The sequence below is a fragment of the Anomaloglossus baeobatrachus genome, chromosome 5, assembly GCF_048569485.1.
Source record: "Anomaloglossus baeobatrachus isolate aAnoBae1 chromosome 5, aAnoBae1.hap1, whole genome shotgun sequence".
Lineage (NCBI taxonomy): Eukaryota > Metazoa > Chordata > Amphibia > Anura > Aromobatidae > Anomaloglossus > Anomaloglossus baeobatrachus.
Window position 1 is genome coordinate 144762891 of NC_134357.1, and position 26475 is coordinate 144789365.

A 26475-nucleotide genomic window follows, 5' to 3' on the forward strand; every position below is an offset into this window, starting at 1 on the left:
GAGAATTGGGACCTGCCCGCGCCTCGAAAGAACCGAAACCTCGACTGCCCCATCCTCTGTTGGGGTATGTTCGGTTTGGGCTGGGGTAAGGATGTATCCTTTCCCTTGTATTGTTTGATGATTTCATCCAAACGTTCGCCAAACAGTCGGTCGCCAGAAATTGGCAAACTGGTTAAACGCTTTTTTTGGAAGCAGAATCTGCCTTCCAGTTCCGTAGCCACAAGGCCCTGCAGAGTACCACCGAATTGGCGGAAGCAACCGCCATACGGCTCGCAGAGTCCAGGACAGCATTAATAGCGTAAGACGCAAATGCCGACGTCTGTGTGGCTGCGTCAATTTGCGCTTGACCTGCTGAGACAGCTTGTAGCACCCATACGGCTGCAAATGCTGGTGCAAAAGAAGCGCTGATAGCTTCATAGATGGATTTCAACCAGAGCTCCATCTGCCTGTGAGTGGCATCTTTGATTGATAGACGCTATAAGATCGTTCACTATGGCGTCCCCGTCAGGCGTATCAAGATTGAGAGCGGCCTCAGGATCAGAATCCTGATCAGCTGTCTCCGCTTCATCATCCAGGGATTCCCCCCGCTGAGACCCTGACCAATATGAAGATGTCGAGGGAATTTCCCAGCGAGCTCGCTTAGACGGTCAGGGGCTGGGGTCTGTATCAGAGACCTCACTCTGGGATCTATGAGACACCCCGGGGAGAACTCTGGTCCAACTGAGGAGGGCCAGGGAGCAATGATTCAACAGTGCCCCTGTGCTGAGATACCGGTCTGGATTGCTCAGTGGATCCTGCCGGCAGAGGGGTCGTACATGCGGCGCAGGCAGCATAGTAAGCCTGTGGTTTGGCGCTCCTGCCTTTTATGGGCGCCATGCTGTTGACTTCCCTGAGCAACACAATATATATACAGAATCAACTGTGCACCATACAGTGTAAAGCATATCTTATAAACATATGATTTAAAATTACACTCCTGCACAAATGTGGCTAGCAGCACAGATGCTGCATACCCCCCGCATAAAGCGGTTGTGAGGCCACCAGGGTCCCTGCCTGGGTCTGTCAGAATTTGTCCCCCTCTGCAGCATTCAAGGAGCTGACAGGAATGGCTGCCGGCTTCTGAGGAGAGGACAGTGAGGGGGGTGGAGTATGCAAAGCATGCTCCAGCCCTAAGTGCTGCTCATCCTGTGCAGCGTCCCGCCCTTCCCCTGCTTGTCAGGGCTGTGGGCGGGAGGAAGAAAGACTAGGCCGCAAAGAAGGGAATTTTGTTACTTACCGTAAATTCCTTTTCTTCTAGCTCCTATTGGGAGACCCAGACGATTGGTGTATAGCACTGCCCTCCGGAGGCCACACAAAGCAATTACACTAAAAAGTGTAAGGCCCCTCCCCTTCTGGCTATACACCCCCAGTGGGATCACTGGCTCACCAGTTTTAGTGCAAAAGCAAGAAGGAGGAAAGCCAATAACTGGTTTAAACAAATTCACTCCGAAGATACGTCGGAGAACTGAAAACCATTCAACATGAACAACATGTGTACCCGAAAAACAACCAAAAATCCCGAAGGACAACAGGGCGGGTGCTGGGTCTCCCAATAGGAGCTAGAAGAAAAGGAATTTACGGTAAGTAACAAAATTCCCTTCTTCTTCGGCGCTCCATTGGGAGACCCAGACGATTGGGACGTCCAAAAGCTGTCCCTGGGTGGGTAAAGAAATACCTCATGTTAGAGCTGCAAAGACAGCCCTCCTCTACGGGGAGGCAACTGCCGCCTGCAGGACTCTTCTACCTAGGCTGGCGTCCGCCGAAGCATAGGTATGCACCTGATAATGTTTGGTGAAAGTGTGCAGACTCGACCAGGTGGCTGCCTGGCACACCTGTTGAGCCGTAGCCTGGTGTCGTAATGCCCAGGACGCACCCACGGCTCTGGTAGAATGGGCCTTCAGCCCTGATGGAACCGGAAGCCCAGCAGAACGGTAGGCTTCAAGAATTGGTTCTTTGATCCATCGAGCCAGGGTGGCTTTGGAAGCCTGCGACCCTTTGCGCTTACCAGCGACAAGGACAAAGAGTGCATCCGAGCGGCGCAGGGGCGCCGTGCGGGAAATGTAGATTCTGAGTGCTCTCACCAGATCCAACAAATGTAAACTGCATGCGGATAAAAGGAAGGCAAGGAGATATCCTGATTAAGATGAAAAGAGGATACCACCTTAGGGAGAAACTCCTGAATGGGGCGCAGCACTACCTTGTCCTGGTGGAACACCAGGAAAGGAGCCTTGGATGACAGCGCTGCTAGTTCGGACACTCTCCGAAGAGACGTGACCGCTACCAGAAAGGCCACTTTCTGTGAGAGTCGAGAAAGTGACACATCCCTCAGAGGCTCGAAGGGCGGCTTCTGGAGAGCAACAAGGACCTTGTTTAGATCCCACGGATCTAACGGCCGCCTGTACGGAGGTACGATATGACAAACCCCCTGCAGGAACGTGCGCACCTGAGAAAGTCGTGCTAGACGCTTCTGAAAAAACACGGATAGTGCCGAGACTTGCCCTTTAAGGGAGCCGAGCGACAAGCCCTTTTCCAACCCAGATTGCAGGAAGGAAAGAAAAACAGGTAACGCGAATGGCCAGGGAGATACTCCTTGTGCAGAGCACCAGGATAAGAAAATCTTCCACGTTCTGTGGTAGATCTTAGCAGAAGTGGACTTCCTAGCCTGTCTCATGGTGGCCACGACCCCTTGGGATAATCCTGAAGACGCTAGGATCCAGGACTCAATGGCCACACAGTCAGGTTCAGGGCCGCAGAATTCCGATGGAAAAACGGCCCTTGGGACAGTAAGTCTGGACGGTCTGGTAGTGCCCACGGTTGGCCGACCGTGAGATGCCACAGATCCGGGTACCACGACCTCCTCGGCCAGTCTGGGGCGACGAGTATGACGCGGCCGCAATCGGATCTGATCTTGCGTAACACTCTGGGCAAGAGTGCCAGAGGTGGAAACACATAAGGGAGCCGGAACTGCGACCAATCTTGCACTAAGGCGTCTGCCGCCAGAGCTCTTTGATCGCGAGACCGCGCTATGAAGGTCGGGACCTTGTTGTTGTGCCGAGACGCCATTAGGTCGACGTCCGGCACACCCCAGCGGCGGCAGATTTCCTGAAACACGTCCGGGTGAAGGGACCATTTCCCTGCGTCCATGCCCTGGCGACTGAGGAAGTCTGCTTCCCAGTTTTCTACGCCCGGGATGTGAACTGCTGATATGGTGGATGCTCTTTCCTCTACCCACATCAGAATCCGCCTGACTTCCTGGAAGGCTTGCCGACTGCGTGTCCCTCCTTGGTGGTTGATGTATGCCACCGCTGTGGAGTTGTCCTTCCAGCCACTGCTGGAAGGCTAATAGGGCAAGATACACAGCCCTGATCTCCAGAACATTGATCTGAAGGGTGGATTCCTGCTGAGTCCACGTCCCTTGAGCCCTGTGGTGGAGAAAAACTGCTCCCCACCCTGACAGACTCGCGTCTGTCGTGACCACTGCCCAGGATGGGGGCAGGAATGATCTTCCCTGCGATAATGAGGTGGGAAGAAGCCACCATAGCAGAGAATCCTTGGCCGTCTGAGAAAGGGAGACTTTCCTGTCTAGGGAAGTTGTCTTCCCGTCCCATTGGCGGAGAATGTCCCATTGAAGTGGACGCAGATGAAACTGCGCGAACGGGACTGCCTCCATTGCTGCCACCATCTTCCCTAGGAAGTGCATGAGGCGCCTTAAGGGGTGCGACTGACCCTGAAGGAGAGACTGCACCCCTGTCTGTAGTGACCGCTGCTTGTCCAGCGGAAGCTTCACTATCGCTGAGAGAGTATGAAACTCCATGCCAAGATACGTTAGTGATTGAGTCGGTGCCAGGTTTGACTTTGAAAAGTTGATGATCCACCCGAAAGTCTGGAGAGTCTCCAGCGCAACATTCAGGCTGTGTTGGCATGCCTCTTGAGAGGGTGCTTTGACAAGTAGATCGTCCAAGTAAGGGATCACCGAGTGTCCCTGAGAATGCAAGACTGCTACCACTGCCGCCATGACCTTGGTGAAAACCCGTGGGGCTGTCGCCAGACCAAATGGCAGAGCTACGAACTGGAGATGGTCGTCTCCTATCACGAAACGTAGGAAACGTTGGTGCTCTGTAGCAATCGGCACGTGGAGATAAGCATCTTTGATGTCTATTGATGCAAGGAAATCTCCTTGAGACATTGAGGCAATGACAGAGCGGAGGGATTCCATCCGGAACCGCCTGGCGTTCACATGCTTGTTGAGCAGCTTTAGGTCCAGAACAGGACGGAACGAGCCGTCCTTTTTTGGAACCACGAAGAGATGGGAGTAAAAACCTTGCCCTTGTTCCTGCAGAGGAACAGGGATCACCACTCCTTCTGCTCTTAGTGAGCACACCGCCTGCAGAAGGGCATTTGCTCGGTCGGGATGTGGGGAGGTTCTGAAGAACCGAGGCGGAGGATGAGAACTGAATTCTATCCTGTACCCGTGAGACAAAATGTCTGCTACCCACCGGTCTTTGACCTGTGGCAGCCAAATGTCGCAAAAGCGGGAGAGCCTGCCACCGACCGAGGATGCGGAGGGATGAGGCCGAAAGTCATGAGGCAGCCGCCTTGGAAGCGGTTCCTCCGGTTGTTTTCTTGGGGCGTGAATGAGCCCGCCAGGAATCTGAGCTCCTTTGCTCCTTCTGAGTCCCTTTGGACGAGGAGAATTGGGTCTTGCTGGAGCCTCGAAAGGACCGAAACCTCGACTGCCACTTCCTCTGTTGAGGTTTGCTCGATCTGGGCTGGGGTAAGGAGGAGTCCTTACCCTTGGACTGTTTAATGATCTCAGCCAATTGCTCACCAAACAGTCTGTCTCCAGATAGTGGCAAGCTGGTTAAACATTTCTTGGAAGCAGAATCTGCTTTCCATTCCTTTAACCACAAGGCTCTGCGCAAAACCACAGAGTTGGCAGACGCCATTGAGGTACGGCTCGTAGAGTCCAGGACAGCGTTGATAGCGTAAGTCGCAAACGCAGACATTTGCGAAGTTAGGGACGCTACTCGCGGCACTGCTGGACGTATGATAGAGTCCACTTGTGCCAGGCCAGCTGAAATAGCTTGGAGTGCCCACACGGCCGCGAATGCTGGAGCAAACGACGCGCCGATAGCTTCATAGACAGACTTTAACCAAAGGTCCATCTGTCTGTCATTGGCATTTTTAAGTGAAGCCCCATCTTCCACTGCAACTAAGGACCTAGCCGCAAGCCTGGAGATTGGGGGGTCCACCTTTGGACACTGGGTCCAGCGTTTGACCACGTCAGGGGGAAAGGGATAACGTGTATCCTTAAGACGTTTGGAGAAACGCTTATCTGGATAAGCATGATGTTTCTGGACTGATTCTCTGAAGTCAGAGTGGTCCAGAAAAGTACTCAATTTACGCTTAGGATACCGGAACTGGAACTTCTCCTGCTGTGCAGCTGCCTCCTCAGCAGAAGGGGCTGGGGGAGAAATATCCAACAGTCTATTGATGGCCGCTATAAGGTCATTTACCATAGCGTCACCATCAGGGGTATCTAAATTGAGAGCGGTGTCAGGAGTAGATTCCTGATCACCCACCTCTGTCTCCTCATACAGAGCCTCGTCTCGCTGAGACCCTGACCAGTGTGATGACGGCGAGGGTCTTTCCCAGCGAGCCCGCTTAGGCTGCCTGGGACTGTCATCCGAGTCAGAGTCTTCAGCCTGTGATGCCTGGGACCCCCTTGAAGTACGGATTAGTTCCAACTGAGGGGGACCGGGGAGCATAGACACAGCAGTGTCCATGGTCTGAGAAACTGGCCTGGACTGCAAGGTTTCCAGGATTTTTGTCATAGTCACAGACATCTTATCAGCAAAAACTGCAAATTCTGTCCCCGTCACCGGGGCAGGGTTCACAGGCGTCTCTGCCTGGGCCACTACTACCATAGACTCTGGCTGACGAAGTGGCACAGGGATTGAACATTGCACACAATGGGGGTCATTGGAACCTGCCGGTAGATTAGCCCCACATGCGGCACAAGCAGTGCGTACCGCCTGTGCCTTGGCACCCTTGCGTTTTGCGGATGACATGTTGTTGTCTCCTCAGAGCAATGAGGGTATAAGCCAAGAAGCGACTGTACAGTGCAATATAAATATATATGGTACAGAGAAAAAATGCACCAAATAACACTGTGGCACTAGTGGGGCCAGCACTTATGTGCAGCTTACCGCCCGCATAAACGCGGGTGTGTGGTCGCCAGAGTCCCTTGTCTGAGTCCCCCAGAGCCTGTGTCCGTTCTCCAGCCAGACTGCATGCAGGAATGGCTGCCGGCGTCCTGTGGAGAGGGGCGGGCCCTGGGCGTGTTGAGACCAAGAGCGGGAAACTTGCGTCCCCACTGTGCCCAGTGAGAGGGCTGGAGCATGTAAATAAGGCTCCAGCCCTCGGCGCTGCCTATTGCACAGCGTCTCTCCCTTTCCCTGATTGACAGGGTGGGGGCGGGAACGAACCGTAACTAGGCCGCAAAAGCCGGGGACTAGATTTATGAGCGCTGCCGCCGTAAAAGCGCGGGCAGCGCGAGTCCCCGGCGCACTACAAGTCCCAGCGGCGCCGCCGCTCCCGGAGCGGCCGGCGCGGTAGTTCCCAAGACAAAAAAATCACTCAGCTAAGCTGCAGTGACTCTAACCCGAGCGCGCAGCGCTAGTGCCCCCGGCGCACTAGCACACCCAGCAAGCCTGGAGTGTGCGTGGCCTGTCTGTGCGGGGACACAGAGTACCTGAACGTTGCAGGGCCTTGTCCCTGACTGTACTCAGCTCCTCCAGCAGGGTCTCTGGGTCTGTGGATGGAGCTCGGCCTCAGGGTTCGGGGGCCGGTAAGATCCCACTTCCACAGAGCCCCTCAGGGGGATGGGGAAGGAAAGCAGCATGTGGGCTCCAGCCTCCGTACCCGCAATGGGTACCTCAACCTTACAAACCGCAAGTGGGGTGAGAAGGGAGCATGCTGGGGGCCCTATATGGGCTCTCTTTTCTTCCATCCGATAGAGTCAGCAGCTACTGCTGACTAAACAGTGGAGCTATGCGTGGATGTCTGACCTCCTTCGCACAAAGCAGAAAACTGGTGAGCCAGTGATCCCACTGGGGGTGTATAGCCAGAAGGGGAGGGGCCTTACACTTTTTAGTGTAATTGCTTTGTGTGGCCTCCGGAGGGCAGTGCTATACACCAATCGTCTGGGTCTCCCAATGGAGCGCCGAAGAAAGCCGGGGACTCGAGTAATAAACGCGGCCGCCGTAAAAGCGCAGCCGCGCGGAAGTCCCCGGCGCACTACAAGTCCCAGCCGCGCCTCAGTGTCAAAACATGGCGGCGGCGGTCAGCGCGGTAGTCTCCCTACATAAACACACTCAGCGATGCTGAGTGTGTAATGGCACGGCTGCCGGCGTCCTGAGAGGAGGAAGCCGTGGGCGTGACCCTTAGAAAGTGCGGGAACTGGTGCCTCACAGTGCAGTGAGGGGAGTGGAGTATGCAAAGCATGCTCCAGCCCTCACTGCAGCTCGTCTGTAAAGCGTCCCGCCCTTCCCCTGCCTGTCAGGGCTGTGGGCGGGAGGAGGAAACATTAGGCCGTACAAGCCGGGGACTCAAGTAATAAGCGCGGCTGCCATAAAAGCGCGGCCGCGCGGAAGTCCCCGGCGCACTACAAGTCCCAGCCGCGCCTCAGTGTTAAAAACATGGCGGCGGCGGTAGTACGGTAGTCCCCCTACATAAACACACTCAGCGACGCTGAGTGTGTAATGGCACATTAACCCGGTCAGCGCCGCGGTCCCCGGTGCACTAGCACACCCAGCAATGCTGGAGTGTTGCTGTGCGCGGTCCCCACAGGGACACAGAGTACCTTCAAGTAGCAGGGCCATGTCCCTGAACGATACTCGGCTCCTATCCAGCAGAGTCTTAGGAGCTGTGGATGGAGCACGGTCTCAGTGCCTGGAGACCGGTAAGATCCCACTTCACCCAGAGCCCTGAGGGGGATGGGGAAGGAAAACAGCATGTGGGCTCCAGCCTCCGTACCCGCAATGGATACCTCAACCTTAACAACACCGCCGACAAGAGTGGGGTGAGAAGGGAGCATGCTGGGGGCCCTATATGGGCCCACTTTTCTTCCATCCGACATAGTCAGCAGCTGCTGCTGACCCATCTATGGAGCTGTGCGTGCGTGTCTGACCTCCTTCGCACAAAGCAAAAAACTGAGGAGCCCGTGGGAGCACGGGGGGTGTATAGGCAGAAGGGGAGGGGCTTAACACTTTTGAGTGTAATACTTTGTGCGGCCTCCGGAGGCATAGCCTATACACCCAATTGTCTGGGTCTCCCAATAGAGCGACAAAGAAACTGTAATTTCAACCAGATAGCTTTTTTGCACAAGGGTATCAGGAAAAAAAGCACCATTTTTTTATGCCATTCACTGTTTGGTAAAAGTAACACCAGTTTATTCTTCCGGTCAGTATGGATAAACCGATACCACACGTAAATAATTTTTTTATGTTTTACGCAATTAAAACATTTTTTTTAGAAAATAGAATTTTTTTTGCATTGCTGTATTCTCAGAGCACTAGACGAAACACGTGTTGGGACGTCGGTCCCCACGTGTACACCAGGACTCCCTGACGATCTGTTTGTGTAGGTAAGCCCTCATACCTTGCTGGACGGTAGACGTGGTTTCCACTGTTTGGGCACCTCGTTGCAATTGCACGAGGTTACTGCCTAGCTGGATAGTGAACCATAGGTCATTGTGTCAGCTTTTTTACATGGGCCTGAGGTTACCCTTAATATTATACTTATATTTTTTGACAGCCAGTCCTATGCATCTGCATGAGGCTACCGCCTAGCTGGATAGTGGACCTTAGGTCATTGCGTCAGCCTTTCCCTATGGGCATGAGGTTACCTCAGTACTATATTTATGACAGCAGGTCCTATGTGAGATTTAATATCTATCCTGGGTCACGTGGGGTTTCTTCCTCTCTTTTCCTTCACTTACTCACTCCGTTTTTTCTTGAATTCATTGTTATATATACCCTGTAATACCCTATGCATCAATAATTAATAAAATGTTTTATACATTTGTATTACGGTGTCTTTGGGGTATTTCTATACTTTGGTGAATATAAAGACTCTTCTGCTTCTGTTTGAATATATTATCCTTGAGTTGTTGCCTATAATTGTTTGGATCCTCATGCTATACACTATTCTCAGAGCTGTAACTTTTATTTTTCCACTGATGGAGCTGGAGGACGGCTCTTTTTTTTTTTACGGGACAAGATGTTGTTTTCAGTAATATTTTTTGTTTATGTTCAACTTTTTGATGGAGTTTTATTCCACTTTATTTCTGCAGTATGATGAAAAGAAGGGAATTTTGTTACTTACCGTAAATTCCTTTTCTTCTAGCTCCAATTGGGAGACCCAGACGATTGGGTGTATAGCTACTGCCTCCGGAGGCCACACAAAGCATTACACTAAAAAGTGTAAGGCCCCTCCCCTTCTGGCTATACACCCCCCGTGGGATCACGGGCTGCTCAGTTTTAGTGCTAAAGCAAGAAGGAGGAAAGCCAATAACTGGTTTAAACAAATTCAATCCGAAGTAACATCGGAGAACTGAAACCGTTCAACATGAACAACATGTGTACCCGAAAAAACCAAAAATCCCGAAGGAAACAGGGCGGGTGCTGGGTCTCCCAATTGGAGCTAGAAGAAAAGGAATTTACGGTAAGTAACAAAATTCCCTTCTTCTTCGGCGCTCCATTGGGAGACCCAGACGATTGGGACGTCCAAAAGCAGTCCCTGGGTGGGTAAATTAATACCTCAAGTTAGAGCTGCAAAACAGCCCTCCCCTACGAGGAGGCAACCGCCGCCTGCAGGACTCTTCTACCTAGGCTGGCGTCCGCCGAAGCGTAGGTATGCACCTGATAATGTTTGGTGAAAGTGTGCAGACTCGACCAGGTAGCTGCCTGGCACACCTGTTGAGCCGTAGCCTGGTGTCGTAATGCCCAGGACGCACCCACGGCTCTGGTAGAATGGGCCTTCAGCCCTGATGGAACCGGAAGCCCAGCAGAACGGTAGGCTTCAAGAATTGGTTCCTTGATCCATCGAGCCAGGGTGGATTTGGAAGCCTGCGATCCTTTGCGCTTACCAGCAACAAGGACAAAGAGTGCATCAGAGCGGCGCAGGGGCGCCGTGCGGGAAATGTAGATTCTGAGTGCTCTCACGAGATCCAACAAATGCAAATCCTTTTCATACCGATGAACTGGATGAGGACAAAAGGAAGGTAAGGAGATATCCTGATTGAGATGAAAAGAGGATACCACCTTAGGGAGAAACTCCTGAATCGGGCGCAGCACTACCTTGTCCTGGTGAAAAACCAGGAAGGGAGCTTTGGATGACAGCGCTGCCAGCTCTGATACCCTCCGAAGAGACGTGACCGCTACCAGAAAGGCCACTTTCTGTGAGAGTCGAGAAAGTGAAACATCCCTCAGAGGCTCGAAGGGCGGCTTCTGGAGAGCAACTAGTACCCTGTTCAGATCCCATGGATCTAACGGCCGTTTGTACGGAGGGACGATGTGACAAACCCCCTGCAGGAACGTGCGTACCTGAGGAAGTCGTGCTAGACGCTTTTGAAAAAATACCGATAGCGCTGAGACTTGCCCTTTAAGGGAGCCGAGCGATAAGCCTTTTTCCAAACCAGATTGCAGGAAGGAAAGAAAAGTAGGCAATGCAAATGGCCAGGGGGACACTCCCTGTGCCGAGCACCAGGATAAGAAAATCTTCCACGTTCTGTGGTAGATCTTGGCAGACGTGGGCTTCCTAGCCTGTCTCATGGTGGTCACGACCCCTTGAGATAATCCTGACGATGCTAGTATCCAGGACTCAATGGCCACACAGTCAGGTTCAGGGCCGTAGAATTCAGATGGAAAAACGGCCCTTGTGACAGTAAGTCTGGCCGGTCTGGTAGCGCCCACGGTTGGCCGACCGTGAGATGCCACAGATCCGGATACCACGACCTCCTCGGCCAGTCTGGGGCGACGAGCAGGACGCGGCGGCAATCGGACCTGATCTTGCGTAGCACTCTGGGCAAGAGTGCCAGAGGGGGAAACACATAGGGCAGCTGGAACTGCGACCAATCTTGCACTAAGGCGTCTGCCGCCAGAGCTCTGTGATCGCGAGACCGTGCCATGAAAGTTGGGACCTTGTTGTTGTGCCGGGACGCCATTAGGTCGACGTCCGGCCTTCCCCAGCGGCGACAGATTTCCTGAAACACGTCCGGGTGAAGGGACCATTCCCCTGCGTCCATACCCTGGCGACTGAGGAAGTCCGCTTCCCAGTTTTCTACGCCGGGGATGTGAACTGCGGATATGGTGGAGGCCGTGGCTTCCACCCACATCAGAATCCGCCGGACTTCCTGGAAGGCTTGCCGACTGCGTGTCCCGCCTTGGTGGTTGATGTATGCCACCGCTGTGGAGTTGTCCGACTGAATTCGGATCTGCTTTCCTTCCAGCCACTGCTGGAAGGCTTGTAGGGCAAGATACACTGCCCTGATTTCCAGAACATTGATCTGAAGGGTGGACTCCTGCTGAGTCCACGTACCCTGAGCCCTGTGGTGGAGAAAAACTGCTCCCCACCCTGACAGACTCGCGTCTGTCGTGACCACCGCCCAGGATGGGGGTAGGAAGGACCTTCCTTGTGATAATGAGGTGGGAAGAAGCCACCATTGAAGAGAGTCCTTGGCCGTCTGGGAAAGGGAGACTTTCCTGTCTAAGGACGTCGACTTCCCGTCCCATTGGCGGAGAATGTCCCATTGAAGTGGGCGCAGATGAAACTGCGCAAACGGGACCGCCTCCATTGCTGCCACCATCTTCCCCAGGAAGTGCATGAGGCGTCTTAAGGGGTGCGACTGGCCTTGAAGGAGAGACTGCACCCCTGTCTGCAGTGAACGCTGCTTGTCCATCGGAAGCTTCACTATCGCTGAGAGAGTATGAAACTCCATGCCAAGATATGTTAGCGATTGGGTCGGTGACAGATTTGACTTTGAAAAGTTGATGATCCACCCGAAAGTCTGGAGAGTCTCCAGCGCAACGTTCAGGCTGTGTTGGCATGCCTCTTGAGAGGGTGCCTTGACAAGTAGATCGTCCAAGTAAGGGATCACCGAGTGTCCCTGAGAATGCAAGACTGCTACCACTGCTGCCATGACCTTGGTGAAAACCCGTGGGGCTGTCGCCAGACCAAATGGCAGAGCTACGAACTGGAGATGGTCGTCTCCTATCACGAAGCGTAGAAAACGCTGGTGCTCTGGAGCAATCGGCACGTGGAGATAAGCATCCTTGATGTCTATTGATGCAAGGAAATCTCCTTGAGACATCGAGGCAATGACGGAGCGGAGAGATTCCATCCGGAACCGCCTGGTTTTCACGTGCTTGTTGAGCAGTTTTAGGTCCAGAACAGGACGGAAAGAGCCGTCCTTTTTTGGCACCACAAACAGATTGGAGTAAAAACCTTGACCTCGTTCCTGAAGAGGAACAGGGATCACCACTCCCTCTGCCCTTAGCGAGCACACCGCTTGCAGAAGAGCATCGGCTCGGTCGGGATGTGGGGAAGTTCTGAAGAACCGAGGCGGAGGACGAGAACTGAACTCTATCCGGTACCCGTGAGACAAAATGTCTGTTACCCACCGGTCTTTGACCTGTGGCAGCCAAATGCCGCAAAAGCGGGAGAGCCTGCCACCGACCGAGGATGCGGAGAGAGGAGGCCGAAAGTCATGAGGCAGCCGGCTTGGAAGCGGTTCCTCCGGCTGCTTTCTTTGGGCGTGAGTGAGTCCGCCAGGAATCTGAGCTCCTCTGCTCCTTCTGAGTCCTTTTGGACGAGGAGAATTGGGTCCTGCCCGAACCTCGAAAGGACCGAAACCTCGACTGTCCCTTCCACTGTTGAGGTTTGCTTGATCTGGGCTGGGGTAAGGAAGAGTCCTTACCCTTGGACTGTTTAATGATTTCCGCCAATTGCTCACCAAACAGTCTGTCTCCAGATAATGGCAAGCTGGTTAAGCATTTTTTGGAAGCAGAATCTGCTTTCCATTCCTTTAACCATAAGGCTCTGCGTAAAACCACCGAGTTGGCGGACGCCATTGACGTACGGCTGGTAGAGTCCAAGACCGCATTGATAGCGTAAGTCGCAAACGCAGACATTTGCGAGGTCAAGGACGCCACTTGCGGCACTGATGGACGTATGATAGAGTCCACCTGCGCCAGACCAGCTGAAATAGCTTGGAGTACCCACACGGCTGCGAATGCTGGAGCAAACGACGCGCCGATAGCTTCATAGACAGATTTCAACCAAAGGTCCATCTGTCTGTCATTGGCATCTTTAAGTGAAGCCCCATCTTCCACTGCAACTATGGATCTAGCCGCAAGCCTGGAGATTGGGGGGTCCACCTTTGGACACTGGGTCCAGCGTTTGACCACGTCAGGGGGAAAGGGATAACGTGTATCCTTAAGACGTTTGGAGAAACGCTTATCTGGATAAGCATGATGTTTCTGGACTGATTCTCTGAAGTCCGCGTGGTCCAGAAAAGAGCTCAATTTACGTTTGGGATACCTAAAATGGAATTTCTCCTGCTGTGCTGCTGCCTCCTCCGCTGGAGGAGAAATATCCAGCAGTCTATTGATGGCCGCTATAAGATCATTCACCATGGCGTCACCATCAGGGGTATCCAGGTTGAGAGCAGTCTCAGGATTTGACTCCTGATCACCTAGTTCTGTCTCATCATACAGAGAATCCTCTCGCTGAGACCCTGACCAGCGTGATGACGCCGAGGGTCTCTCCCAGCGAGCTCGCTTAGGCTGCCTGGGACTGTCGTCCGAGTCAGAGCCTTCAGCCTGTGATGTCTGGGACCCCCTTGGAGCACGGATTAGTTCCAACTGAGGGGGACCGGGGAACATTGAATCAGCAGTGCCCATGGTCTGAGTGACCGGCCTGGACTGCAAGGTTTCTAGAATTTTTGTCATAGTCACAGACATCTTATCAGCATAAACTGCAAACTCTGTCCCCGTCACCGGGGCAGGGTTCACAGGCGTCTCTGCCTGGGCCACTACTAGCATAGACTCCGGCTGACGAAGTGGCACAGGGACCGAACATTGCACACAATGGGGGTCAGGGGAACCTGCCGGTAGATCAGCCCCACATGCGGTACAGGCAGCATATGAAGCCCGTGCCTTGGCACCCTTGCTTTTTGCGGATGACATGCTGTTGTCTCCTCAGAGCAATATAGGGGTATAAGCCAAGAAGCGACCGTACAGTGCAATATATATAGGTACAAACAAAAGTACACAAAACAACACTGTGGCACTAGTGGGGTCAGCACCTAGGTGCTGCTTACCGCCCGCTTAACAGCGGGTGTGTGGTCGCCAGAATCCCCTGTCTGGGTCTCCCAGGGCTATGTCCGTTCTCCAGCTCAGACTGCGTGCAGGAATGGCTGCCGGCGTCCTGTGAAGAGGGGCGGGCCGTGGGCGTGCTGCAGACAAAGAGCGGAAAACTGGCGTCCCACTGTGCCCAGTGAGAGGGCTGGAGTATGTAAATAAGACTCCAGCCCTCGGCGCTGACTATTGTACAGCGTCTCTCCCCTTCCCTGACTGACAGGGCTGGGGGCGGGAACGAAACGTAACTAGGCCGCAGAAGCCGGGGACTAGATTTATCAGCGCTGCCGTCGTAAAAGCACGGTCGGCGCGAAGTCCCCGGCGCACCACAAGTCTCAGCCGCGCCGCAGTCTCCGTGGCGGCCGGCGCGGTAGTTCCCCACACAAACTCACTCAGCTAAGCTGCAGTGAGTATAACCCAAGCGCGCAGCGCTACTGTCCCCGGCGCACTAGAACACCCAGCAACGCTGGAGTGTGTCCGTGCCTGTCTGTACGGGGACACAGAGTACCTGAATGTTGCAGGGCCTTGTCCCTGACGGTACCCAGCTCCGTATCCAGCAGGATCTCCGGGTCTGTGGATGGAGCCCGGCCTCAGAGTCTGGAGGCCGGTAAGATCCCACTTCACCAGAGCCCTCAGGGGGATGGGGAAGGAAAACAGCATGTGGGCTCCAGCCTCCGTACCCGCAATGGGTACCTCAACCTTAACAAACACCGCCAACAAGAGTGGGGTGAGAAGGGAGCATGCTGGGGGCCCTGTAGCATGGGCCCTCTTTTCTTCCATCCGATATAGTCAGCAGCTACTGCTGACTAAACAGTGGAGCTATGCGTGGATGTCTGACCTCCTTCGCACAAAGCTTGAAAACTGAGCAGCCCGTGATCCCACGGGGAATGTATAGCCAGAAGGGGAGGGGCCTTACACTTTTTAGTGTAATGCTTTGTGTGGCCTCCGGAGGCAGTAGCTATACACCCAATCGTCTGGGTCTCCCAATGGAGCGCCGAAGAAATCATTTTTTGATGCATTTTTTTTTAAAAAAATTGTTCACTGAAGTGGTTAAATAGTTTGACAGTTTTATAGATCAGGTTGGGCCGAACGCAGCGATACTAAATACGTGTAAATTTTGTGTTTATTTTTGTTTGTATATAAATGTGTTTTTGGGTATCATTTTTTTGACTCTTATTTTTACATTTTGTAGGGTTTTGGTTTTTTTTTACTTTTCTTTGTTTTTTTACCTGGTCCCTTCATGGGACTTTCACCTTTCTAAGTCTGATCACTGGTATAATTTATTACCATGCAGCAGAAGCACAGCAATGCATTATACTGACAGTGTCAGGGTGCACTGCAGAATGCCTGTCACATCCAGCTGCAGGCTGGATCTCAGGCCACCATAGATGGCAGACCCGGATTTGTGTGACCTCCGGTTGCCATGACAACCCAAGGTCCTGCGTGATCTAACACAAGAGACCTGGGAGAGGTAAGAGAAGCAGCACCTCTTAAACTTCTATGTGGCGTGATCACTATTGATCACAGCAGATAGACGATCACAAAGGGTTAACATCACCAGGACCTAATCCAATCAGATCCTGGTGAGGTCTCCGGGCAGAACTATTATTCTGCACTGGAAACCCGGTGATGGCAGCATGCAGGGGGTAGCGATCCCCTCCTGAATGCAGACCATTGATTAACGTCAGTTCTGCACAAAGCCCGGCAGATGCTGACGTTTATCTACCGTCGGCGGTCCTGAGGCGGTTTAAAGCATGACATGCTAAACAAAAACACAGCGTCAAAAACACTGCAAAAATTCTGCAGCATCAAAAACTCAAGCACCAGTTGTGGGACTGAAGACTAAGAAGAGGACGCAAGAGGAAAAACAAAGATTCTGCATAAATAACTACATACAATTCCCTACAAAGAAAACATGGCGTCCCAATTCCTCTAGCTAAATAGACAACAAAGCGTATTGAAATGTGAAAAAGTGCCATAAATCATTAGGATTAACCGTAAAGAATTAGGCGACAAATGGGAGTGGTATATACACGATATAAGGACAGTATCACTAGAGTGGCACATACACTGAATACAAATATGAGATATATAAAGCTTCCATCAAGCATTGTATGAGGAATGTGCAAAAATATGGATACAAGTAATAAACACGCGCTTAGTCACTATATAGTGAAGATGTGTGGAAATTGACGGCATACCAATTTCTCCCTGTGTAAGGCCTCTGGACTACCAGTCGAGGGTCTTACAGAGGGAGAATGGGTATAACTCATTTCTTCCTTGTGATACCTTACTGGTTTGGATATCGATTAGAGATATGTAACGATGTGGCTCGTAAAAATGTTATAATTTGTCGTCCAATGCTGTTGTATCGTTGGGGGGGGGTGGGGTCGCACCAATGGGACACCCACTTGTTGACCTGACATCACCAAGGCAGCCCCAGTTTTGCTGAGTGACTGGGCTGTGGGCAGAGTATCATCACATCCCAGCATCGCTCTGCAATGAAGGAGAGCGCGTGCGAGATGCTGTGATAGGAAACTCTGCCCACAGCACAGTCACTCAGGGAGACTGCGACCAGGCTCGGTGATGTCCGGTCCACTGGAAGTTCACGTGACATCACCAGATCCCACATGATGGGGATGAGCGGACCGCAATAGCACCGCTCAGAGGCAGAATTGGCTGAACAAGGTAACTACAAAAAGCCTTCCCTATCAGTTTTACAGGGATGTGGTCACTATTGCAGAGTAGTGAACCACCTATTTAAAGGGAACCTGTCACCACTTTTTTGGCATATAAGCTGCGGCCACCAACGGGCTCTTATATACAGCATTCTAACATGCTGTATTTAAGAGCCCAGGCCGCTGTGAGAACAAACACTGTATAATACTTGCCTAACGGTCGCGAGGTGGGCCATATGGGCATCTCCGTTGCCTCCTCTTTCGGCCTTCTTCGTCCTCTTTCTGAAGACTCTGTGCATGGCGCGGCTACGTCATACACACTCGCCGTTCCTGCTCAGGACCTGAATGCCGGCGAGTGTGGATGACGGACGCGTCATGCACCGCGGCTAGAGAAGGAGAACAAAGATAGCCAAAAGAGGCCAAGCCGGCACCGGACAACAGAGACGCCCATATGGCTAACCGCGCGACCGTTAGGTAAGTATTATAAAGTGTTTTTATGTTCTCACAGTGGCCTGGGCTCATATATAGCATGTTAGAATGCTGTATATAAGAGCCTGGTAGGCCAAAAAAGTGGTGACAGGTTCCCTTTAAGTGTCCCTTCCCACCTGCTTATTTTCCATCTCTTCTCTATGAAGCTAGAGCTGTCAATCAAAGAAGGGAGGGTGGAGATCGAGGGAAAACAAGCACTTCCATAATAGCTCCGCCATGATGTACGAATGCCTGCACTTGGCTTGGTCATTCTGTGCTGACAGTCCCTTGAGGCTTGCAGTTTAGTCCAACATTCTGTCACAATGAAACCCACCTTTAAGTCTTGCCAGCTGCACCTTGTAGACAGGTTCTCCACTCTCAGACGATACATTGTGCGAACTGGAGGTCCAAACTTGTCACTACCACTTTTACGGTAGCCATAGCCACCTGGGACACGGGGACAGAGAAGAGAGATCAGAAGTGCAGCCATGATGGAGTACAGCAGAAATCACACTCCTGTCCCCCTATACACTACCACAATCTAGCAGATCTGCAGTACAGTCAGCTCTCCACACTAACTTACAATTCTCTCCATTAGTTTTGATGCATCTCATCGTTTATGACAGTATCACCATACAGCCCTACCCAAATACTGGCTTTGCCCAGCACTTTATACAAGCTACCCTCCCCTATACAAGTTCTCATCAAAAGGCACATGCACCCCAAAATTCACTTACCTTAAAGTACAGGGCTTCCCTTTTCCGCCCTCGCTCATCAGCCTCGGCCCCCCGCAGACTGGTAAACCCAACGCGCTCACCCACGTACGCGCCCCCCCGTGGCACCTCCTCGGATCTCACGAGAAGAAGAGAGAGGCGGGGGAAGGAAGCGGCTGCATAGTCAATATTACTTGGAGACAGACCCATCGTCAGCCCCATGCTAGCCTCTGCATTATCTCCCAATGGTCACTGACTCATTCTCCACATAGCCGACACAAGGTTACAATTCATTCGGCAATTGTTAGGTAGAACAGCAATTGGTCAGAGGCAAAAAGGAAGGTGGGTTGTGAAGTGGCCAAAATCATAAGTAAAATGCAAAAAAAGGACGACTACCTGAAAACCTCTCTGCTAATGGTTTTGTTAAAGCAAAAAAATAAAAATAAAATTTATGATCAATATTCTAAGTTTTGTTAGTTCTTAAAGTTAGAAAAAAAAAAGAAGCAAAATACTCACCTCGGCCTGTACGCTCCATAGACTTCTAAAAATCAAGGCTAGGAAGCCGACTAAACAAGCCAGGCACCACTGGTCTACTGTCCCATTGCAGCTATAGCAGGTTTCTCATTCAGAAGGCTGCTCCTCGGCTGGAGACTGAGGTCAGTAACATTTCCTTATAAACATGCATGTTCAGAAAAGACCAGCATGCATGTTTCTTCCATAGGGAAAGGCAAAACGGACACTGGCATATCCAATGGTATACTGGACAGCAGATACGCCAAAGGCCACAGTGCCAGGTCTTTCCTGTGCCGGCAGGGGAGCCATCAGGTGGCCCCTTATATATTACATCGGGCCCACTGGCAACCAGCTGGTTCTTCAAGGGTCAGATGATAGCGGATTTTCCAGGAAGAAAACCCACTAATCGAGTATCAGCGCTGTGAATGACATCCATCACAGACGTCTCCCTTTCTCATGCAGATGTTGACGTAAGTGGGAAACTCGCAGCATTTCAGTAGCTGAATCTGCATCATTCACTGCATATTTCTCGGTTGTGGAAAATTCACTGTATATCCGTGTATCATGGATGTATGACAACATCCTAATACTGGGAAGAAGTTTCATTTTTGGGTACTTTCACATTATGGAAAAAAATCCTGTTGTGGTATCTTTCGCCGTTTCATAGAAAAATACCCATTATATGCAGATTCCCCTGATGTGCTGCACAGGGCGCGGAAGACTTACCATCGCTTTATTAGGTGCAGATTTTCTAGTCACAAATCCGCTGTTTGAGGCCGTGCCGTTAGTGGCCATACACATGCAGCAAACACGTCCGTTTCTCCAGCGAACGCACAGGTTGTTGCACATTCCCATTCAGATGGATGGGGCAAGTGGGAAATACTGCACTAAATCTGCCGCATGAGGAGGGTACATATAGTTCTATAAAGTAACGCCATGATATAGTGAGGGCACAAATTAAAGTGTGATGGCCGAGGAGATTAGTATCTACTGCAACGAAAATGTGAATTTCCCAACTTAAAAAGCATCTGTCATGGCAAAAGTCTCATCTCTCTGGGTTTCCCAGTACTATTTGACCCCCTTTCATTTGTCCTAACTCTTCCTATTAATCACTTCTCATTCTTTTATTACCCGTGTTGCTACTGTGCATCTATGTGTGGGTGACATTCCTCCTTTGTCATGTATTCTGGAAACAGATCCCGAACAAAACAAGAAGAGCCGTCATTGGTGGGGGCAGAGCTGCCCCTTAGGGAGTAGCAGTCTGCCCACACATGCTCAGACTTCACACTCCTCCCCTGCTTGGATCCTGCAGATGCTTTGGCGTGCCGGCCCTTCAGCTGACAAGCACTGGAATAAACTTTTTAAGGCTGGAAGTCAAACTTGCGTGATTCCCATGAGGATCACATTGCCTGGACTGGCCAACTACTTTCCTGACCGGAGCGTATCAGCTTCATATTTTTTGCAGCTGACGCGCTTCTGTCAGAGGAAGCTGCTGGTCAGTGGTACGATCCTCGAGCGACAGATGACTACAGCCTAAAGACTGAGCAACACAGAGCTTGTCAGCTGAAGGGCCGACGCTCCAAAGCATCAGCCAGATCAGGATTCACACTCCTCTCCTGCCATGATCCTGCTGATGCTTCGGAGCTTAGGCTGTTAAAAGCATCAGAAGGATCTAAGCAGGAGAGGACCTTGAAGCCTGATCTGACTGTGCAGACATTTTGGAGTGCCGGACCTTCACCTCACAAGCGCTGTGATATACTACAAGGACGAGCAACACATAGCAGCCTTGTCAGCTGAAAAGCCAACACACACAAGCATCTGCAGGATCCAAGCAGGAGAGGAGCGTGAAGCCTGATCTGAGCATGTGTGCTCCTTGAAAAGCACCTTGGCCCCCAAACCAATGACTGGCTTCTCTCCTTTCCTGATCCATACTGGGAGTAGCAGATTGTGCATGACAGAATAATGCATGACCCACATAGATACTCGCAGAAGCAGCACAGGTAATTCAAGTATTTTAGAAAAATCGATTGTTAGGAAGAGTTAGGACATATGAAAAGGGGTCAAATAGTGGAAAAACCATTTAACCCCTTAAGGACTAGGCAATTACTCGTTCTTTTGCGGTTTTGTTTTTTTTCTCTTATTCCAAGAGCCATAACTTTTTGCCTTTTCCGTGGATGCATGCTTTATGTAGGATGAATTGTACTTTTGAATGACACCATCCATTTTATCATATGATGCAATGGTAAGAGGGGAACAAAAAGTGTTGCGAAATAGCAAATAAAGAGAAATTCTGTTTTTTTTTCCCCTCAGCATTCATTTTACCTTAACTCTGACCTGGCAGTATGATTCTTTAGGTCAGTATAATTACGTAGATACCAGTGATGAGGAGCACTTCTATATACTTACCAGAGTATAATGGAAGTCAATGGAGAACGTGAGTATTTTTCCGGAAGATTTCCCAGATCCCCATTGACTTCCATTATACTCTGGTTCTTGAGTTGCGCCCATCTGATCAGTACGAGTACTGCGCAAAGAACTGTTCGCTCATCACTACTAGATACCAAATTTTTGTTTAAGTGGTAAAAATAAATAAATAAATAAAAATCTTGATTTTGTCGTGACTTTCCAAGACCTGTAAAATTTTCAATTTTTGGGATCTTGACCCTTGTGAGGGTTTATTTTTCTTGCAATTTCTACCTTTTTACTGTATTTGCTGCATCATAAGTCATTAAAGGGTTAAACAGTGCCCACATGTACTGCTGCTTACATCATGGGGACCCCCATACATATGTACATGCTTTAATTTCTTAAATTATATTAGAAATGCCTAAAAAAGGGTCGAACTAAATGGCATACAGTGAATTTCCTAATTTGAGGATTAGGTGCAGTGGTCTCAAAAATTACTGTAAGGAGAGGATCTAACACATCACCCGTCAAAGAAAACCCTAAACTTTTATTTAAATTAATATTTCATAAGACCTCCCAAAATGACTAGAAGGAAGGGGGCATTATTGGTATACTTACTGCGCAGATCTCTCCTTGGGGCGCGAGCATGTTCCACAATGACGCGCTCACCACATAGGTCTCTCCCATTCATTTCATACACTGCATCATCAGCGTCACGAAGGTCTTCAAATTCCACAAATCCGTACCTAAAAGGGATAGATTACAGTCAGTAAAAGTGGAAAACTAGCACAAACCTCAAAATAATGGAGGAAGAACAAACCTGCACAACCACCATGTAACAGGTTGCAACATATCTACAAGATACCCAAAGATGTTACAGGGGTCTTCACGAATTGCACTAGTTGTAAATACAATAATGTGTGAAGAGACTCCGGAATATAAATGAGGTATCCAGCGATGCACCAGATCTCCATGGTCTGCAGTGTCCACTGTAGTCTATAGGTGGCTTTACACACTGCAACATCGCAAACGACATTGCTGTAACGTCACTGGTTTTGTGACGCAATAGCGACCTCCCCAGCGACATTGCAGTGTGAAACACATCAGCGACCTGGCCCCGGCTGTGAAGTTGTGATCGCTACAAATCGTTCAGGACCATTCTTAGGTCCTTTGTTTCCCGCTGTGCAGCATGCATCGCTAGAAAGTTTCAGTGTGTAAAGGGGACTTTACAGCGACTTCCCTTTCAAAAAGCTGCTTTACAACGTCCCCAACAACCAGCTAGGTCGCTCTGCAGGTCCGGATCGCTGTTGCGTCGTTGGCCAGATCTGCCTGTTTGACAGCTCACCAGCGACTCAGAGACTTGGGGAGGTCGCAATAACATCACAAAACCGGTGACGTTACAGCGATGTCCTTTGCGATGTTGCAGTGTGTAAACCCAGCTTTAGGGTTATGTCTTAATCTAGCTGTGATTAGAAGACAATGGGGAATCATGAGTCCTCAACCCCTTCATGACATTTGACATACCTATACATTATGGTTGGATATAGGGTCTCGTCCAATGACGTATTAGGTATGACAAGACGATCGTGCAGGGCATATAAGCTATGCCCCACAATCATTGTCAGGAGCTCAGCTATAACTTACGGGACCCACACCTGAATGATTAACCTTGCTAAATGCCATGATAAATACCGATTACAGCATTTAGGGGTCTGGGAGAGGGAATGCACACCCTCTCCCATCCGATCAGGACCCCTGAGACATCACTACAAGGGGTCTGATTATTGCTATGGCAACCTGAAGTCGTCACAACAGCCTCCGTGTCAGCCATCCACTGCAAGCCTCTTAGACCATGCCAGGAGCATGGTCTAAGAGGCTTCTGTCAGTGCAGTACTGAGAGGTATGATATATTGCAATGCTGGTGAATTGAAATTCATTATACCAGCAATCAGAGAAATAAAAGTTAATGTCTAGGGAGGGACTAAGTGCACACAAGAGGAAAGAAAAATTATATATATATATATATATATATATATATATATATATATATATATATATATATATATATATATATATATAAAAAATTTATTTTTTATTTTAGCATAAACTGTCTTTTCACCATACACCCAACAAAAAGGTGGAATAAAATGTGATCAAAAAGTAATTGAAATAAAAATGGTATAGCTAAAAGTCATCTTGACCCTCCAAAAAACAGTCCATCGGTGTCCACGAGTCTTTTTAAGCATGCACAAAAGTGCAGTCATCAACAGTTTAGTTCGCATTTGAAAAGACGGACTCCCGTGAAAAAGAGGTCAAACGGAGTCCGGAGAATCTCTGCTGCCTCATTACAGTGAATGGATCCGTCGGGAGTTTCACCAGAATCACATATTTCGGAGATGTAGATGGAAACCCCAATGTAAGTGCTCAGCATAGAGCACAAGATAAATGTGAACTGATCCAAAGGTTTTGTACCAAAATTGTCACCAAATAGCATTCAACTCCACCTACAAAAAACACAAGTCCCCACTTAGGTCCGTCATCTGTAAACGGAAATATAGGTGGCTTCCACATTGCTATTAGCACAGAGGCGCTGGAAAAATGCTATGCCCCTCCCCCAAAAAAAGGAAATCCAGGAAAATCTGTGCTCCAAAATACAAATGTCCCTTCCTTCTGAGCCCCATAATGTGCCTAAACCACAATTAGAGTCCACATGTTTGGCATTGCTGTAGTAAGGAGAGCCCACTTAATTTACGGGGTTTGTGTCTCCAGAAGCATTCGCTGGGCACAATGTATGGGCACTACAATGTACTGGATACAATAAAGACTTATGTCCAATATTTAATTCTGCAACATTCACTGTTTGGCTGTTTTCCAGAGACAAAATAATCACTACACCCATAGATGAACTCCCAGAGGGGTGTAATTTTCAAAATGTGGTCACTTGAGAGGATTTCTTCAGTTCTGGCACTTGGAGGCTCTGCAAATGGAGTCTGCAAACTATTCTAGGAGAATTTATGCTCCAAAAGTCAAATGGCGCTCCTTCCCTCCCGAGCCCTATGGTGCGGCCAAACAATACTGTAGTCACATGTGGGGTATTGTCACGTTCAGGAGAAATTGTGCAGCACATTATAGGGCATTTTTCACCATTTGAAACTCCACAAACAGTGGTAAATATGTAATTACTGTTTTGTGACAGCTCTGTGGTATCAGTATGTTGACTGCACACCTGGATGGAGTCAATTTTGCTTGGTGCAGCTTGAATGGGGAAAAAAAAAAAGAAAAGGATATCACTTATTTTCTACTGTTCTAGCACCTCATGAGCTCTGACAATTAGACTTGGCTCCCGCAGACTATAACAGCAATATCTGTATGATACGCCGATCCCGCCCTTCTGAACTTTTCACTGTGCTCCAAAAGTAGCTCGCGGTTACATGGAGAGTATTGGCACACTCAGGAAAGACTGCACAAACTGTGGTCTTTTGTTTTCTTATTAGTGCTTATAAAAATTACAAACTTGGAGCTAAAAACATTTTAGTGAAGAACATTTAATCATTCTTCACCACCCAATCGTATAACACTGAGGCACAATTCTGGGACGTGTATTGAGCAGTTTTTAGAATAATATTCATTTATATAGCACTATTAATTCTACAGCGCTTTACATACATTTGTAACACTGTCCCCATTGGGGCTCACAATCTAAAGTCCCTATCGGTGTAGGTCTTTGGAGAGTGGGAGCAAATCGGAGAAAACCCACGCAAACACAGGGAGAACAAACTACTTGCAGATGTTGTCCTTGGTGGGATTTGAATCCAGAACCCCAGTGCTGCAATGCCCTGCACATGAGGTAAGAGACACAAGGCTATATCAGAAGAACTATACTATATTTCTAATTGGAGGTATTTGCTAATATTCTTACACCTGCAACATATTGGGATAGGATCTTGGAGACATACGCCTTTAGGTTTCATTTATAAAAAAAAAAAAAAAAACAACAATCATTTAAAGGGGTTGACAGCACGAGCCGCCGAGCAGTTCTAGGCTGCGGTGCTGGATGTGATGTCACCGCTGCAGACAATAAGACACCAGGAGCAGTGGTAGAGACTCTGCACTGGATTTGGGAAGAACAAGTAAAAGGTCAAATTTTTGTAAAAAAACAACTGAAAAAGAAGCTGAGACTAAAGAAATGAGTAAGGATGAGAAAAGAATAAATGCCCCATGTGGGGGCAGTGTTCATCCTGCGGGGGCAATCATACCGATCACTACAGGCCCATGGCATCATAACACTGCCCGCTGTGGCTGCCATGGAGGACGGTCCAGACCCAGGGGGTGACAGCATTTGTGCCACTAAGGGCAACTCATCTTTGTTTTTTAATCTTGTCCACCATGAAAACTTGTATTAAGACATGTAAATGGCTCCCAAACCCCTGCCCTTCCCCAGTCCATTCACCTGCCCCAATGTCAGAATATACTCACTGGGAGTACAGATGATGGCAGTGGCACCAGTGTTGACCCATCACTGCCATCACCTGTACTCCCAGTGATACCAGGTCTGGGGAAAAGCGACTCCCACCTGCCATGTTAGAATGAGACGGCTTCGGCGATCTGCGCACGCGCGATAAGAGCCGGCAGACCGGCTGCAGGCAGACCCCGGCGCCGCTTATCTCGCGTTCATGGCCGGGTGCACACTGCCGGCCGGAGGTCACACACAGCGCCGGAGTAGTCCGCTCACACTGCACTCTGTCCGGCCGCGGGCACAGCGCCATGCTCACACCGTGTACACTGCCGCCAATCACCCACCCGTTCTTCAGATCCACCTCCACGATCTTCCCGAAGCCCTTGAAGAAACGCTCCACATCCCTCTCCCGGGCCCGATGGCTGAGGCGTCCAATGTAGATCCGAGGCATCACCGAAGACCGTGACATGCTGCCTGCGCAACTCCCAGCGTCAGACACGCGCTCGCTGCTCCCCACCGAGGTAACGGCCAAAGCGCGGGCTCACAACCGGAAGTGAAAAGGAGACCAAGCCACGCGTGGAACGCAAATTCTACGTGGTGACGCACATCCGGGGGCGGAGCGTAATACGGCCCATTGGCAGTGAGGAGTCCAGGACAGCCCGGAGAGCATAGGGCGTGTGTAGGAGGCTATCTCCCAGCATGCTTTGTGGCGCAGCATGTGCGGTATTGTACCCTACCCTGGGAATGTCCGCGCTGCACAGACTGTAACCATGGCGCACTGC

At 50.2% G+C, this 26475-nt stretch overlaps 1 protein-coding gene across 1 annotated transcript in view; it reads right to left on the reverse strand.

The window, feature by feature from the left end:
* The window catches only part of LOC142311002 (uncharacterized), a 52997-nt gene extending 26734 nt beyond the window's left edge, over window positions 1-26263 (reverse strand). Inside the window, exons 1-3 of the mRNA XM_075348960.1 lie at window positions 26038-26263; window positions 21856-21983; window positions 17940-18052 (exon numbers count right to left, since the gene is read on the reverse strand). Of these exons, the coding sequence (XP_075205075.1) occupies window positions 17940-18052; window positions 21856-21983; window positions 26038-26162 (366 nt within the window). The 5' untranslated portion in view covers window positions 26163-26263. The remainder of the gene's footprint in view (window positions 1-17939; window positions 18053-21855; window positions 21984-26037) is intronic.
* Window positions 26264-26475: the final 212 nt, after the last annotated feature.